Source organism: Macadamia integrifolia, unplaced genomic scaffold (assembly GCF_013358625.1).
Source record: "Macadamia integrifolia cultivar HAES 741 unplaced genomic scaffold, SCU_Mint_v3 scaffold976, whole genome shotgun sequence".
NCBI lineage: Eukaryota > Viridiplantae > Streptophyta > Magnoliopsida > Proteales > Proteaceae > Macadamia > Macadamia integrifolia.
Genome location: NW_024870607.1, coordinates 155,837 through 167,582, shown reverse-complemented (window position 1 = coordinate 167,582; position 11,746 = coordinate 155,837). Strand labels below are relative to the sequence as shown.

General features: G+C 38.8%; 2 protein-coding genes across 4 annotated transcripts in view; both read left to right on the top strand.

Moving 5' to 3' along the window:
• LOC122070690 (gamma-tubulin complex component 3-like) overlaps positions 1–3,968 on the top strand; it is a 7,413-nt gene extending 3,445 nt beyond the window's left edge. The window contains exon 4 of one of the 3 annotated variants that reach the window (XM_042634893.1): positions 2,016–3,968. The gene's annotated coding sequence lies outside the window, so the exon portion shown is untranslated. Of the gene's footprint in view, positions 1–34; positions 340–2,011 lie in introns of those variants that run through there. The other 2 variants (XM_042634894.1, XM_042634895.1) reach the window with 2 other exon arrangements.
• Positions 3,969–6,661: 2,693 nt separating this feature from the next.
• On the top strand, positions 6,662–8,504 carry LOC122070687 (activator of 90 kDa heat shock protein ATPase homolog). Its single transcript, XM_042634888.1, has 3 exons — positions 6,662–7,801; positions 7,898–7,977; positions 8,079–8,504. Exons 1-3 carry the CDS (start codon positions 6,917–6,919, stop codon positions 8,170–8,172), a joined length of 1,059 nt encoding a protein of 352 aa, XP_042490822.1. The 5' UTR covers positions 6,662–6,916; the 3' UTR covers positions 8,173–8,504.
• Positions 8,505–11,746: the final 3,242 nt, after the last annotated feature.

The window sequence follows — 11,746 nt, the reverse complement described above, 5'->3', positions numbered from 1 at the left end:
GGGTGGTTTCCTTGTACCATGTATTACATTATAGTGAAAAAGGAACCAATATTTTTTTCTGGTGCCTATTTGTTCCCTAAGTGATGTGGAAAGATGTTCTCTATCTGAGGTTTTGTCTATGTACTCGGGTTGACTTTGATGTACATCTACAGTTTTGGGCTGATCTCTCGATTGGTTTATTCCCTTTTGGTGGGCTGTACTTTGTTATTCTATTCGAGCGATATTTAACTTTTTTTTTTGGGGGGTTGGGGTGGCTATTCCCTGTAATAAATCCTTCTTTCCTTATTTGTTTTGATAAATTCTCCGTAATGGATACTTTTTCCACAATTTTTCTTGGTACACTTGTCTACACAATTTTTTTGATAAACTCTCTGTTGGAGGTTGCTTAAGTGCTAAGGTGACAAGGCAACCCAATCTATATTTTATTTTATTTATTTTATTATTATTATTATTTTTTTTTTTATCATTTTATGTATCCATTAGAGCTAGTAAGATACACATGCATGAATAGATTAACGGCCCATTACAGAAATAGCAAACTCAATTAATATATTCTAACTAAATACTAGTAGTTTCTTAAGCTGAATTCAAGAACGAAAAGGGTAACCAAGGTCATTCCAGCACTCTCAACATCATAGCTGTCAAGGGGTTGCCTTGGCGTCCAGGCACCTCGGTCGCTTTGTTGGTGTCGACTTTCGTTTAGGCCCCCTCCAACGCCTTGTGTCGCTTAGACGCTTTGATTACTATGCTCAATATGATATCATAAACAGGAAACAAAATTAGTTAGAATGCAAATTACAAAACTGAAAATAAACTAATAAAGTTTGAAAACACTTTCAGAATTCAGACTTCAACCTACTGAACATTTGAACTAAATTGCTGAAATTCTGAATGCATCCCTTAAGGGCTTAACAATAGTTTTCATATATGTATTCTTAATGAAGTAATGAACTATTGAACTGCCATCGAGTCCACAAAACAAAGTATTTCTAATATTACAGAATGAAAAAGACTGTTATCATTAAATAATGGATGAACAAATTACCAATGTATTCATACATTGCTACATTTAAGGAATGACTGCTGAAAAACATTGTATTAACCATGCATGGTGCACACACAGCACATAGAAGATGAACGAGAGGAGTGATGTACACAGCTTCATGGGCCAGAGATATAGCTGCAGGAACCTAAGGGATCAGGTCCATGTTCCCTACAGAAATGGTAGTTTCTCTTCTCAGATGAGCTTCAATAATCTTCTCCCATAATAGTCCTTGAAACACGTGGTCAAGGACTATCGTTTTGGAGAACCAATTTGGTTTTATGCTCAGTAGATCCACAATAGAAGCTATTTACCTACTAAGGAGGCTCATAGAAAGATTTAGAGTTTGCAAGAAGGATCTCCATATGGTCTTTATTGACCTAGAAAATAGATATACAATGAATATCTAATAAAATATAAATTGTGTGCAGTTGGTGCTCATATAGTCAACTTTTTTATAAACAAATAATCTCTTTATGATTAATATTTTGAGGAACCAAGGTGTTTCATGTTTTATAACTAATACTCTGTTTTCGTAAATAAAGTTTCTTTCCACCTTTATTTTTTTGGTAGAAGCACCTTGATATTAGTCATAAGAGGGCAAACTGTAAGTTAATAACAAAAGGGCATCAGAGGTTTTCCTTCCTTAGCAATTAGATATTTAGATGTATAATTGCTCATGCATTGTTTGAGCCATTTTGGAACCATCCGTATCCTTGGCACATCCTAGGCGATATCTTTCTATAGCCTAGGCAAATCATAAGTTTCTTATATTAGTTGTTTAGCAGATGTCTTTGGATAGGATCTGAAGGCCACTAGAGATTGTTTGATGGGATGTAGTGTACAGTACTATGAATAAGGTGAAGCCTTTTGGTTTTAAGAAATGTCAAAATTTGAAACTATATAGTCACCATAAATGTTGCATCATCCTTTACTTTAGAGGTTAACACTCTGAAGTGAATCGGCTAGACAGGACTTTATGAGAAGAAGTGACTTCAGGTGTATGACATAATGTTGAGACATGGAGCTGTGCAGCCACTTTGCATCAAGTGTGGGCTATCGTTTCTGATGGAGACACTCTGGATTGAATGGGTTTGATAAAACCTCATACATGGCTTTGTCTTCTAGTGTATAATTTACCCTCCCAGTGCTGGTCGATGTGGTTGAAGATACAAAGGTGCTAGTGTATGTGGCTGAAGATCCTCAAATCTGGAGACCTTGTGAAACTCATGCTTCAGACAGAACCTTGGGTGGTTGTAGATTCAGTGTAGAATTGGGCCTCCTGAGTGCTCGTGGGTGTGAAGGAAGGTTCTAGAACCTAGAGTATTGTGAAAAAGCTTTTGAAGAACATTGGAGATGGTGAAAACAGAATTTTGGGTTTGTCTTTCAGCAGCCCGCGTGGGTGCTGTATGATGATATCTCTTTCATAAATTAACATTTTGAAGTGCTCTTGTGGTGGAAGTTGCTACCCTTACCAAATGGGAGTTGGCTCCATTTCTTCTGGTCCTATCAAGGCTTGTGGGTTCTGGAGAAGACTCCAACAGTTATGCTGCTTGCATGTCAGAGATGATGTCGTACGGATCCTTTGGGGGTTGCATTGAATGCTATCTTTATGGTCTGAGCCTGGATAGAGAAAGGCTGTTTGCTTTCAAAACATCTACTTCAGCACAGTTTATTTACAGGGTTGGTGCCCTGGCCTGCTTGGTAGACTAAGATCTGAGCATAAGAACATTAAGTTTAAAATACGACCCTGACCTGCATTATCTGTAGAACAACATTGAGGACCATGGTTTGAACAATTGGAATTGAATCAGATCGGGTGAATCTACCAATTCGAATTAGCATCAGCGGAGCCTGATCCCAATTCTGACTGACTCTTTAAAGCTTGAGTCGAACGTGTGATCTGAATCAATCTGATCTGGAATGAACGATTCTCCTGATTAACCTGCAACTCACCGGCATGGCATTGAGAACATTGTCACCATCTCTGCATCTTCAAGGTCTTTGTCACTTTCATTTTAATCTGAATAATGAAATGATGAATTATTATTACAACTACACCCGTTGATCCTATTCCTGGTGCATGGATGCTAATCGGAAGAGGTACTGTGAGCTACTATGCTTGCTCTTCTTCTTCTGCGGTTGGCGTGAATTCTTTTGAGCAATAGCAAAGTATTTGTTCATGATCATTTCAGCGGGACTGTCATCTTGTCTGTCAAGGCGTCTGAACTAATATTCCCTGGATTAAACTATGACGGAATACAAGACATTGTACACCAACAGCTGCAGCATAGGAAACCTTGATCGGTCTGTTAAGAGAGATAAAATTGAGGATTTGTGTTGAGTGAAGATGATATCCACCTCTGAGTCATGTCCAATGCTCATCTCTGATGAAGATCGGCCTGAAATCAGCTCCGTGTTTGATCCTAGAGAGAGAGAAGCATTGCCTATTCTTTGAATGTGATTACATTGCAAGGGTTGAAAATGATTTAGTAATCTGAAAGCTGATCATTCAACAGACCACTGATTAGTTCCAAAATGATGAATAACTCTCCAATGAACTATCCTATTCTCTGCTAAAAAATGTGAAACTTTTTCATGGAAAAAACACTTAAAATGGCACACCTAAAGGCCCATTTGGTTGCAAGGAAAAAGAGTTCTCTATCTCGGAGCATGGTCTCTGCATTAGTGCATAAGTCAATGGGAGTGCATATAGAAGCATCAACAGGGTGAACATTATTACTTTTCCTAGATCATGGGATAGTCATTTTGCTCTCATGTGTCTGGATGTAACTCTCTCCCTTCTTTTTTTGGTAGAAAAAGGAAATCTTTTGATTATGATGGATGCATGCGTGTGACCTGCAACTAAGGGTGCCCCCACACTCCCTTGATAAACTATTTATTCATAACTTAATTTCTTATCATATTTAGGCTCTCAAGTTATTTGTGATTTGTGGTAACAAATTATTTATATTGATTTTTGCTATCTTAAATGAGCAATTGTGTTAAACTACTCAAAATCAATGGTTAATAGGTAACTTTAGTATATTTTATACTTTTTTAATAAAAAACTCTAAATCTTATCATCTCTCTCGTTCGAAGTTCAAATCTGAAGGTGAAAATTGAAACCTATTTTCTCATTGTATAATCAATTTTATAAATAATAAGCAAACGAATACTATTTGTGGTCTATAATTTATTATCACAAATAATTTCTAACTAAAAAATAGTTAATAAATAGTAATGATAATTTTTAGTTATGATTTTTATTATACTTTTCTGTGGCCTGGAAGAGAACCTCTATTTGCAATGATAGGTGGTGGGTTGTCCAGCCATAAACGAGAAAGGCAAAGATTTGAGGTTCTTGCAGCTCGGAGGTGGGCCTCAAGACTAAACTCTCTTGGAGCATAACAGAAACAAACATGATCAAACGTATGTAAAAATGAAAGGACGTATATCCGATTTGTTTAAAGCAACATAGGCATGGTCATTTATTACAAGAGAAGTATTGATTTATATATTGATGCTGCCCTTCTCTAATAGCTCGATCTTTTAGGTGAAGCTTTAGTGAATATATTGTCAATGTAGGGAGGTTTAGGGGGTGTTTGGTTCGGTAAATCTTTGGGATGACATTTTTTAGAATGATAATTCTTAATTTTTGAAGTTGTTTGGTTTCAATAGGATGACCCTTATAAGTGAGCACCCTACTTTCCATGAATGACCATATTACAAAGGATGTGTTTCAACTCTGAGTTTACCTCAACACTTAAACTCAGATTTGAACAACATTTTTACCACCTAATATAAAAGGAGAAAGCAGAAAGAAGTTTTCTACGGAAACCAATATTTCAACCCGCGAGAAACATGTACTAGTCTCAGGGCAACCAAACGATTTTTTAGAAAAAAACATAATTCAGAAAAATGTCTATCAAAAGATTGACATTCATATCCGATACATACACCATTTGATTTACCGAACCAAACACCCTCTTAATGTTTCAACTATTGAGAAGTGCATCGTTTATTCATCTGTAAAGTCTAATTTTTAAAAATATTTTGGGGAAGCATAAAATTGTATGGTGGACAAGATATTTTCTAGCTTTGACTTAAGAAAGTTCTACACATAATTTGAGTGTAAAATTTTCTCCCATAACATTTTCTATACCTCGATAGAACCCTTTGTCGCCTTGGATGTATATATTTTGACTATGTATTTATGAGATCCATGTCCGTTCACAACTATATTATAAGGTTGCATAATTCAAATTTCATACAAGTCCATTATTGAAAATGGAAGATAAAATGTTAGAGTTTACCATGAATAAATGGTCCTGAGCCCACCACACGTAAAATGCTATTATATTAAGGGGAGAAGCCCAATCTAAGGAGGAAGAAGTACTACTTAAACTTAGGGGTGTCAAAAAAGCATGGTGAGTCCGAACCCGTCTTAACCCGTCCTAAGCCGAATAGGGCTTGAGCTGAGATTTTAACCCATAGGGTGTCTAGGGTTGAGAATTTTAGGCTCGAGGCCGAGGGTTGGGTTGAGTCTAAGTTGAGGTCTCAACCCAGTCCAACCCAACTTTGTATGTTGGGTATATAATAATATAAATATGTTAATAATTATAAATGGGTACTTGTAAAAAAGGTTTACAAAAAGTTTTTCGTTTTCCACAATCTACATATATACGAAAACTTTGATCATTGACCTCTGCAATCCATCAAGATCAAGCAACCAATAGTATTGGGTTGGATTGAATTACGTTAAGCCCGACTCAATCAGGATCCATCAAGGTTGGGCTAGGTTGGTCCTGGACTGAGATATCCCAACCCAGCCTTATAAGGCTGGACAGAACTTGAGTTGAGTTAAAGAAACCTTAGGATTGGGCTAGGTTTTAAAAAACTCAGCCCATTAACACCCCTACTTAAATTAGACACAGGGTCCAAGTAATTTGAGAAATCAATGATGTTCCAAAGAGAAAAGGCTACTTGTTAGAAGCAAGCTATCACAAACAGCAAAAAGAAAATGGATATGGAACTCACTGAGACCACTTCAATGCCCTACCCAAGGATTTAGGAATTGGCATCACATCGGCCGATACATATTAGTATAGATATAGAGAGAGTTGGAGGGTGAAATGGTCAATAAATTAGTTGTATTAATATCTTTTAGGGTAAATTAATTATAGGAAAAATTACATGATTATCCACTCTTGAGTTTTCCTTTACAAAATTACCCACAAAAAGTTTTGATCAATAAAAATACCCAAAATTAGGTTTGGATTTAAAAAACTACCCACCTAAAGTTTCAGTTAACAAAAATACCAAAAATCAGATTTGGGTTTACAAAACTACAAAAAATAGTGATTTTTCATCTTTCACATATAATCATGTATTTTTTTATTACTAAAACTTTGAGTGGGTAGTTTTGTAAACCCAAACTCAATTTTGAGTATTTTTGTTAACTTAAACTTAAAATGGGTAATTTTATAAAAGAAAACCTAATTTTAGATATTTTTGTTGATTATAATTTTTTATGGGTAATTTTGTAAAGGAAACCAAATGGGTAATCATATAATTTTCCCTAAATTACAAGTATGAGCATCGGAATCGGATCTCGGTTATATTCCCAATCTCCCGTTCCTTCGCTCCTTCTAGAGCCTTCGATAGGTTTATCGAGAGTTCCGGAGTTCAGACGCCCAAAGCTGTCGTCGCCGCTCTTATTTTGCTTGCTCTCCCCTTCCCCATCCCTCCCATTCTTTCGCAACGCAGCAAGCCTTCGACCCCTCTCTTTCTCCTCTTCCTTGAAACTCGAAATTAAAAAGCTTCTCTGAATCTCTTCTCTGTGTTCAACAAGCACGAGAGCTCGAAAGAAAAATGGCGAAATACGGGGAGGGTGACAAACGCTGGATCGTGGAAGATAGACCAGACGGTACCAACGTCCACAACTGGCACTGGGCCGAGACCAACTGCCTGGAATGGTCTCGCAACCTCCTTGGCAAGCTACTTTCTGATCTGACCATCTTGGACGGCGAGGGCAACCTCTACATCAAGACCAAGGAGGTTACCAAGGTTGAGGGCGAGGCCTTTATCAATATTCGCAAGGGAAAGATCATCCCTGGTTACGAGATCAGCGTTTCCTTGTCCTGGGAAGGTGAGGCCCGTGAAGCCGATGGCAAATCCCTCCTCAAGGTTGATGGGTCCGTCGAGATCCCTTACATTGCCGACGAGAACGCTGACGAAGACCCCGAAATTAGAGTTATTCTCAGGGACGAAGGTCCCATTGGTAGGAGAATCAAGGATGCCTTCGTGTCCAAAGGGAAACCCATTGTATTGGAGAAAGTTAGGGTTTACGTTGAGAGTATGGCTAAAGGTGGTCCTGCCAAGGAAGAATTGGAGGTCAAGAAGCCTTCCACCAACAAATCTTCTTCGTCACCGGCAGTCACCGCTCCTGCCACCGCCACCGCTATCGCTACTCCTCCTGCTCAGACGAAGAAGGACGCTAAGAGTAAGGAAGGGTTCAAGTCGATTTCTTTGACTGAGAAGTTCAATTGTCGGGCCAAGGATATCTACGAGATCATGATGGATGAGAACAGGTGGAAAGGGTTTACGCAGAGTAATGCGAAGATTAGTAGGGAGGTCGGGGGAGAATTCAGTCTTTTCGATGGCTCAATCACGGGGATCAACCAGGAGTTGCAGGAGGGTGAGCTGATCGTTCAGAAGTGGAGGTTCGGCAGCTGGGCTGATGGGATACATTCTGTGGTAATTCTGATTTATCTGTCCCTAATATTTCCGTGTCATTAATCATTGGAAGAAAAAAAATTGCCTTTTGACACTTAATGCTGATGGGTCTCGCAGGTACGCCTTACATTTGATGAGCCAGAACCAGGTGTCACCATTGTCAAGCTGATGCAGACTGATGTTCCCGAAGAAGACAGGTTCATTTCTTTCACTCCTCCTATTGGTATTTTGTTCTTAAAATTTGTGACCTTTTTTTTCAGTTCTTTAACAATGTCTGTCTTTTTGTGTCATGACACAGATATGGGAACTCCACTGTTGTTGAGAACACGGAGAGGGGATGGCGGGACCTTATATTCTACAAGATACGCGCAGTTTTTGGCTTTGGAGTCTAAAATTTTCACCAAAATATGCTGGCTCAATGTAGAATCTTGAAACCAGTCTTGTCTTTGAGTTTTTGGATGGCTAATTTAATATAAAGGCCAAATGATTTATGATATGAATGCTAGGTGCTATATGCTTTGAACGATAGTTGATTTTCTTGTTCACGTCTCTTCAAAGAACAATTGTTACTAAGTCTGTCTTGCACCATTTTCTGTAGTCTAATTCATGGCCGAATATGGGTCCAGATAAAGCATATTGTTGGCTTTCATGGAATGTCTATCTTTGTCTTGTAACGGTGCTTCATATTATATCTTCAGTAGTGGCAAGTTGAAGGGTGTGCTGATGTAGGTTTCTTCTATGCGTTCTCCTGCTGATATAGATCTGACATTTGCCTTAAAAAAATTTACAGCAATATTCAAGATGGATAGCTGTAATGTATCTTTATTTAGATCTTGTTTAGGAAGATCTTAATGTAGCAGACTTCAGATTGGAAGTGCATGTGCTGTAAGTCCTAAGATTTTTACCTTTCTCTTGGATTTCCATTATTTTCTGTGATGGGCCATGACAAAGGAAGGTACAACATTCATAATCTAATCAGGAGAAAAAAAAAATATGTTTGAGATTTCATTATGACAATTGGGAAAACTTGATATCATGTTATTGGAGGTTTACTATTTGATCTTTGCATTTGTTCAGATCTCTTGATTTCATGTATTGAAACTATTGTCTACTTTGTAGGTCTGGTCTACCGTGCAAAATTTATGAATTGTATTAGAGAGAAAGATACATTCTGGCCATCTCACTTAGGTCATAGTGTCTGCTAATGATGTTTAGTTGTAAGAGAGCTTTGAAATGGTTGTGATCGTCTCAAAAGAGTAGTCATGGGATGTTATAGCATTTTCATCATTTAGAGAGAACAGAATTGATGTAAACTGAGATGAAATTTTGAAGATTGTTAGGCCATGAAGAAGGAAACAATCTGCAGCTCGTGCCATGTGGGAATGGTAAAATACATGTCGAAAGATTCTTATTTATGAACGGATTAGGGCCTATTTGGGAGTAGCTCCAATACATGATAAGTTGCAAGAAATTTGTTTGAGGTGGTATTCGATTCAGATTGAAGGAGATAAAAGAGCTAAGTGCTAAGCTTAAAATGACTCTAGGAGAAGTGAGGAAAGATGTGCATATCTTAGGATTATTATCAAGTATGAATTTTATTAGAGCTGATTGGAGACAAAAGATCCCTCTAGCTGACCCCATTTAGTTGGGATAAGGCTGAGTTGAATAGAGTTGAGTTTTATTTTTGCTTCAAAGCACTGATGTTGATGATGGATGATCTTAGGAGTTGTTTGACCCAAATAATTATTACTGAGTGTTAATTTGATATTAGTTATGAATCAAGAGGACAAGTGTGAATTCTTGTATGTCGTTTTTTTTTTTTTTTTTATAATTCTTTTCTGCCTTGCAAGAAGGATATACTGACTGATGCGGATCCGGATTCCAAGGACCGAAATCGGATCGCTTATGGCCCACAAGAATGACCAAAATCTCAAATTTAATGGTTGAAGGGTATTCTTGTAATTTCAGAAACAAGCAGGGCCTTAGAAATAATTATAAGGTAGATGGGGTAGTTCTAGAACTAAAACTTTAATACAAAGGCTTATTCTGAATTTTACCAAAGAGAAAAGGGGTAATGGAATATAACTTTTGGGAACAAGGGCTTAATTGTAATAACAGGAAAAATTCTTTTAAAATAAAAGAAACCTGTTGTTCTTCTTCTTCTTGTCGTGAGAACCAGAAACCAGCGGACAGAAAAAAAATTCCGATCGGTAGAACTCCTTCGATAGGGCTTGGTTGGACCTGAAATTCGAAACGAAGCTTCTCAGGATAAGGCTCTATTGATCCCACAAGATAAGCACCTGGATTTTCAAGCTGGGAGGCTGCGGGAATGACCAGAAGTAGAACCTGGCGGTAGAACAGAGTCAGTCTCAGTTGCAGGTATGATAACAGATGGTAAAGGGACTTTTCGGCAGCTGAAATCTGATGATTTGTGTCGCCTAGGAGAGGGCTTCCTGCGATCAAATCCTTGGCTCAAACAACTCACATATAAAGGAGCTCGAAACACCTCAGTAGGGCAGCAACTGTCACCCAGAACAGGGGCTGGGAAAGAGAACCAGCTAGAAGAAGAATGGAAGAAGAAAAAGGACAGCAGGAGAAGAAGAACAGAGGGAAAAGAAAAGACAGTCAGGGGAAGGGGAAGAAGAAAACAGTTCAGAAGAGAGAGAAAGGGAAACCACCCATGGCAGCCATCGTTTCCAACCAAAACATAAATTCTCAAATTCATTCAAAAAATCTCTACTGAGTTCTCCATTACAGGGCTATTTAAAGAAAAATAATAACATAATTTTGGAAGCTAATTAAAAATGGAAACTAAACCTAGATAGCAACTAAATAAAAATCAAATCTAAAGATAGCAACTACTTCCATCGTGCAACTGCATCAGCTCTCCCGGTCTTAAAAGAACTCGACTCCGTTGAGTTAGGTCGTGCTCCCAAGATACCCTTGTAAGTTGCTCGTTGATGAGGTGGCACGTATCTCGAAGCAGAAGATGGGAACATAACACCAAGAGGAGGGAGGGTAGGTTGACGTGCCACTAGAGCAGGAGTCAGTCGACGACGTGGCATGTCTGATAATGCGTGTGACCTCATTAAGTACATACGACCTCCTTGCTTCACCTTGATGGTGTTCCGTGCACCATCATAGAGAATGCCTGCATGTCGCTGCCAAGGTCGCCCTAGAAGAATGTCACAATGTGCCAATGGGGTGACCAAACAGGTGACATGGTACTGTAACGGCCCAAACTGTAGGTGTACTCGAACAACTGCAGTGGCCTCTTCTCGAGCTGTGGGTCCAAAACCTCGCACATGAATCTTCTTGAAAAGCTGCTTTTGTGGAAGGTTGTGTACTCGAACAAATTCAGCAGATATGAAGTTTGCTTCTGCCCCAGTATCAACAACTACATGAACATCAATAGGGTCGGAGCCGTGCAGGAGAGTCCCCTTCTGTCTGAAGAGAGGAGCTTTATCAACTAGTCTATTCGAAAAGGATGAAAGGCTAGCTGAATGAGCTTCTACATCCTCATCTTCATCATCGACAACATCATCGTCCTCGAGCGGATAAGGATATAAATGAAATTCATCTTCATTCTTCTCTGTCGGCTGCTTCTCTGCAACGTTCACAGAACGAGTCCTGTTGGGACACTTGTTGGAATAGTGACCCTTCTCGCCACAACTATGGCATATGATATTCTTCACCCCAACACTATCCTTGTTGAACTCTGACCTTTTTTCTTCACCTCTGCGAGCTTCAGGCTTCTTTTCCTCCATACGTGGTGGAGGTCTATGAACTGAAGGAGTCTTGAGCATACCCTTCCAATAAATGGACTTCTCTTCAGCTGTCTTGGCATGAGCCGCTGCCACATCAACAGACCTGAAATCAGTGTTAGCCAACTCAAGTCGAATCTCAGTACTTAATCCACTGATATATCGCATCACCCGTTGCTGGTCTGTTTCCTGAAGCCGACAC

Coding starts and splice junctions, on each gene's coding strand:
- LOC122070687 (XM_042634888.1), top strand. CDS start 6,917: ATGGCGAAATACGGGGAGGGTGACAAACGCTGGATCGTGGAAGATAGA. Junction 7,802..7,897: donor CTGATGGGATACATTCTGTG/GTAATTCTGATT, acceptor TGGGTCTCGCAG/GTACGCCTTACATTTGATGA. Junction 7,978..8,078: donor GATGTTCCCGAAGAAGACAG/GTTCATTTCTTT, acceptor GTCATGACACAG/ATATGGGAACTCCACTGTTG.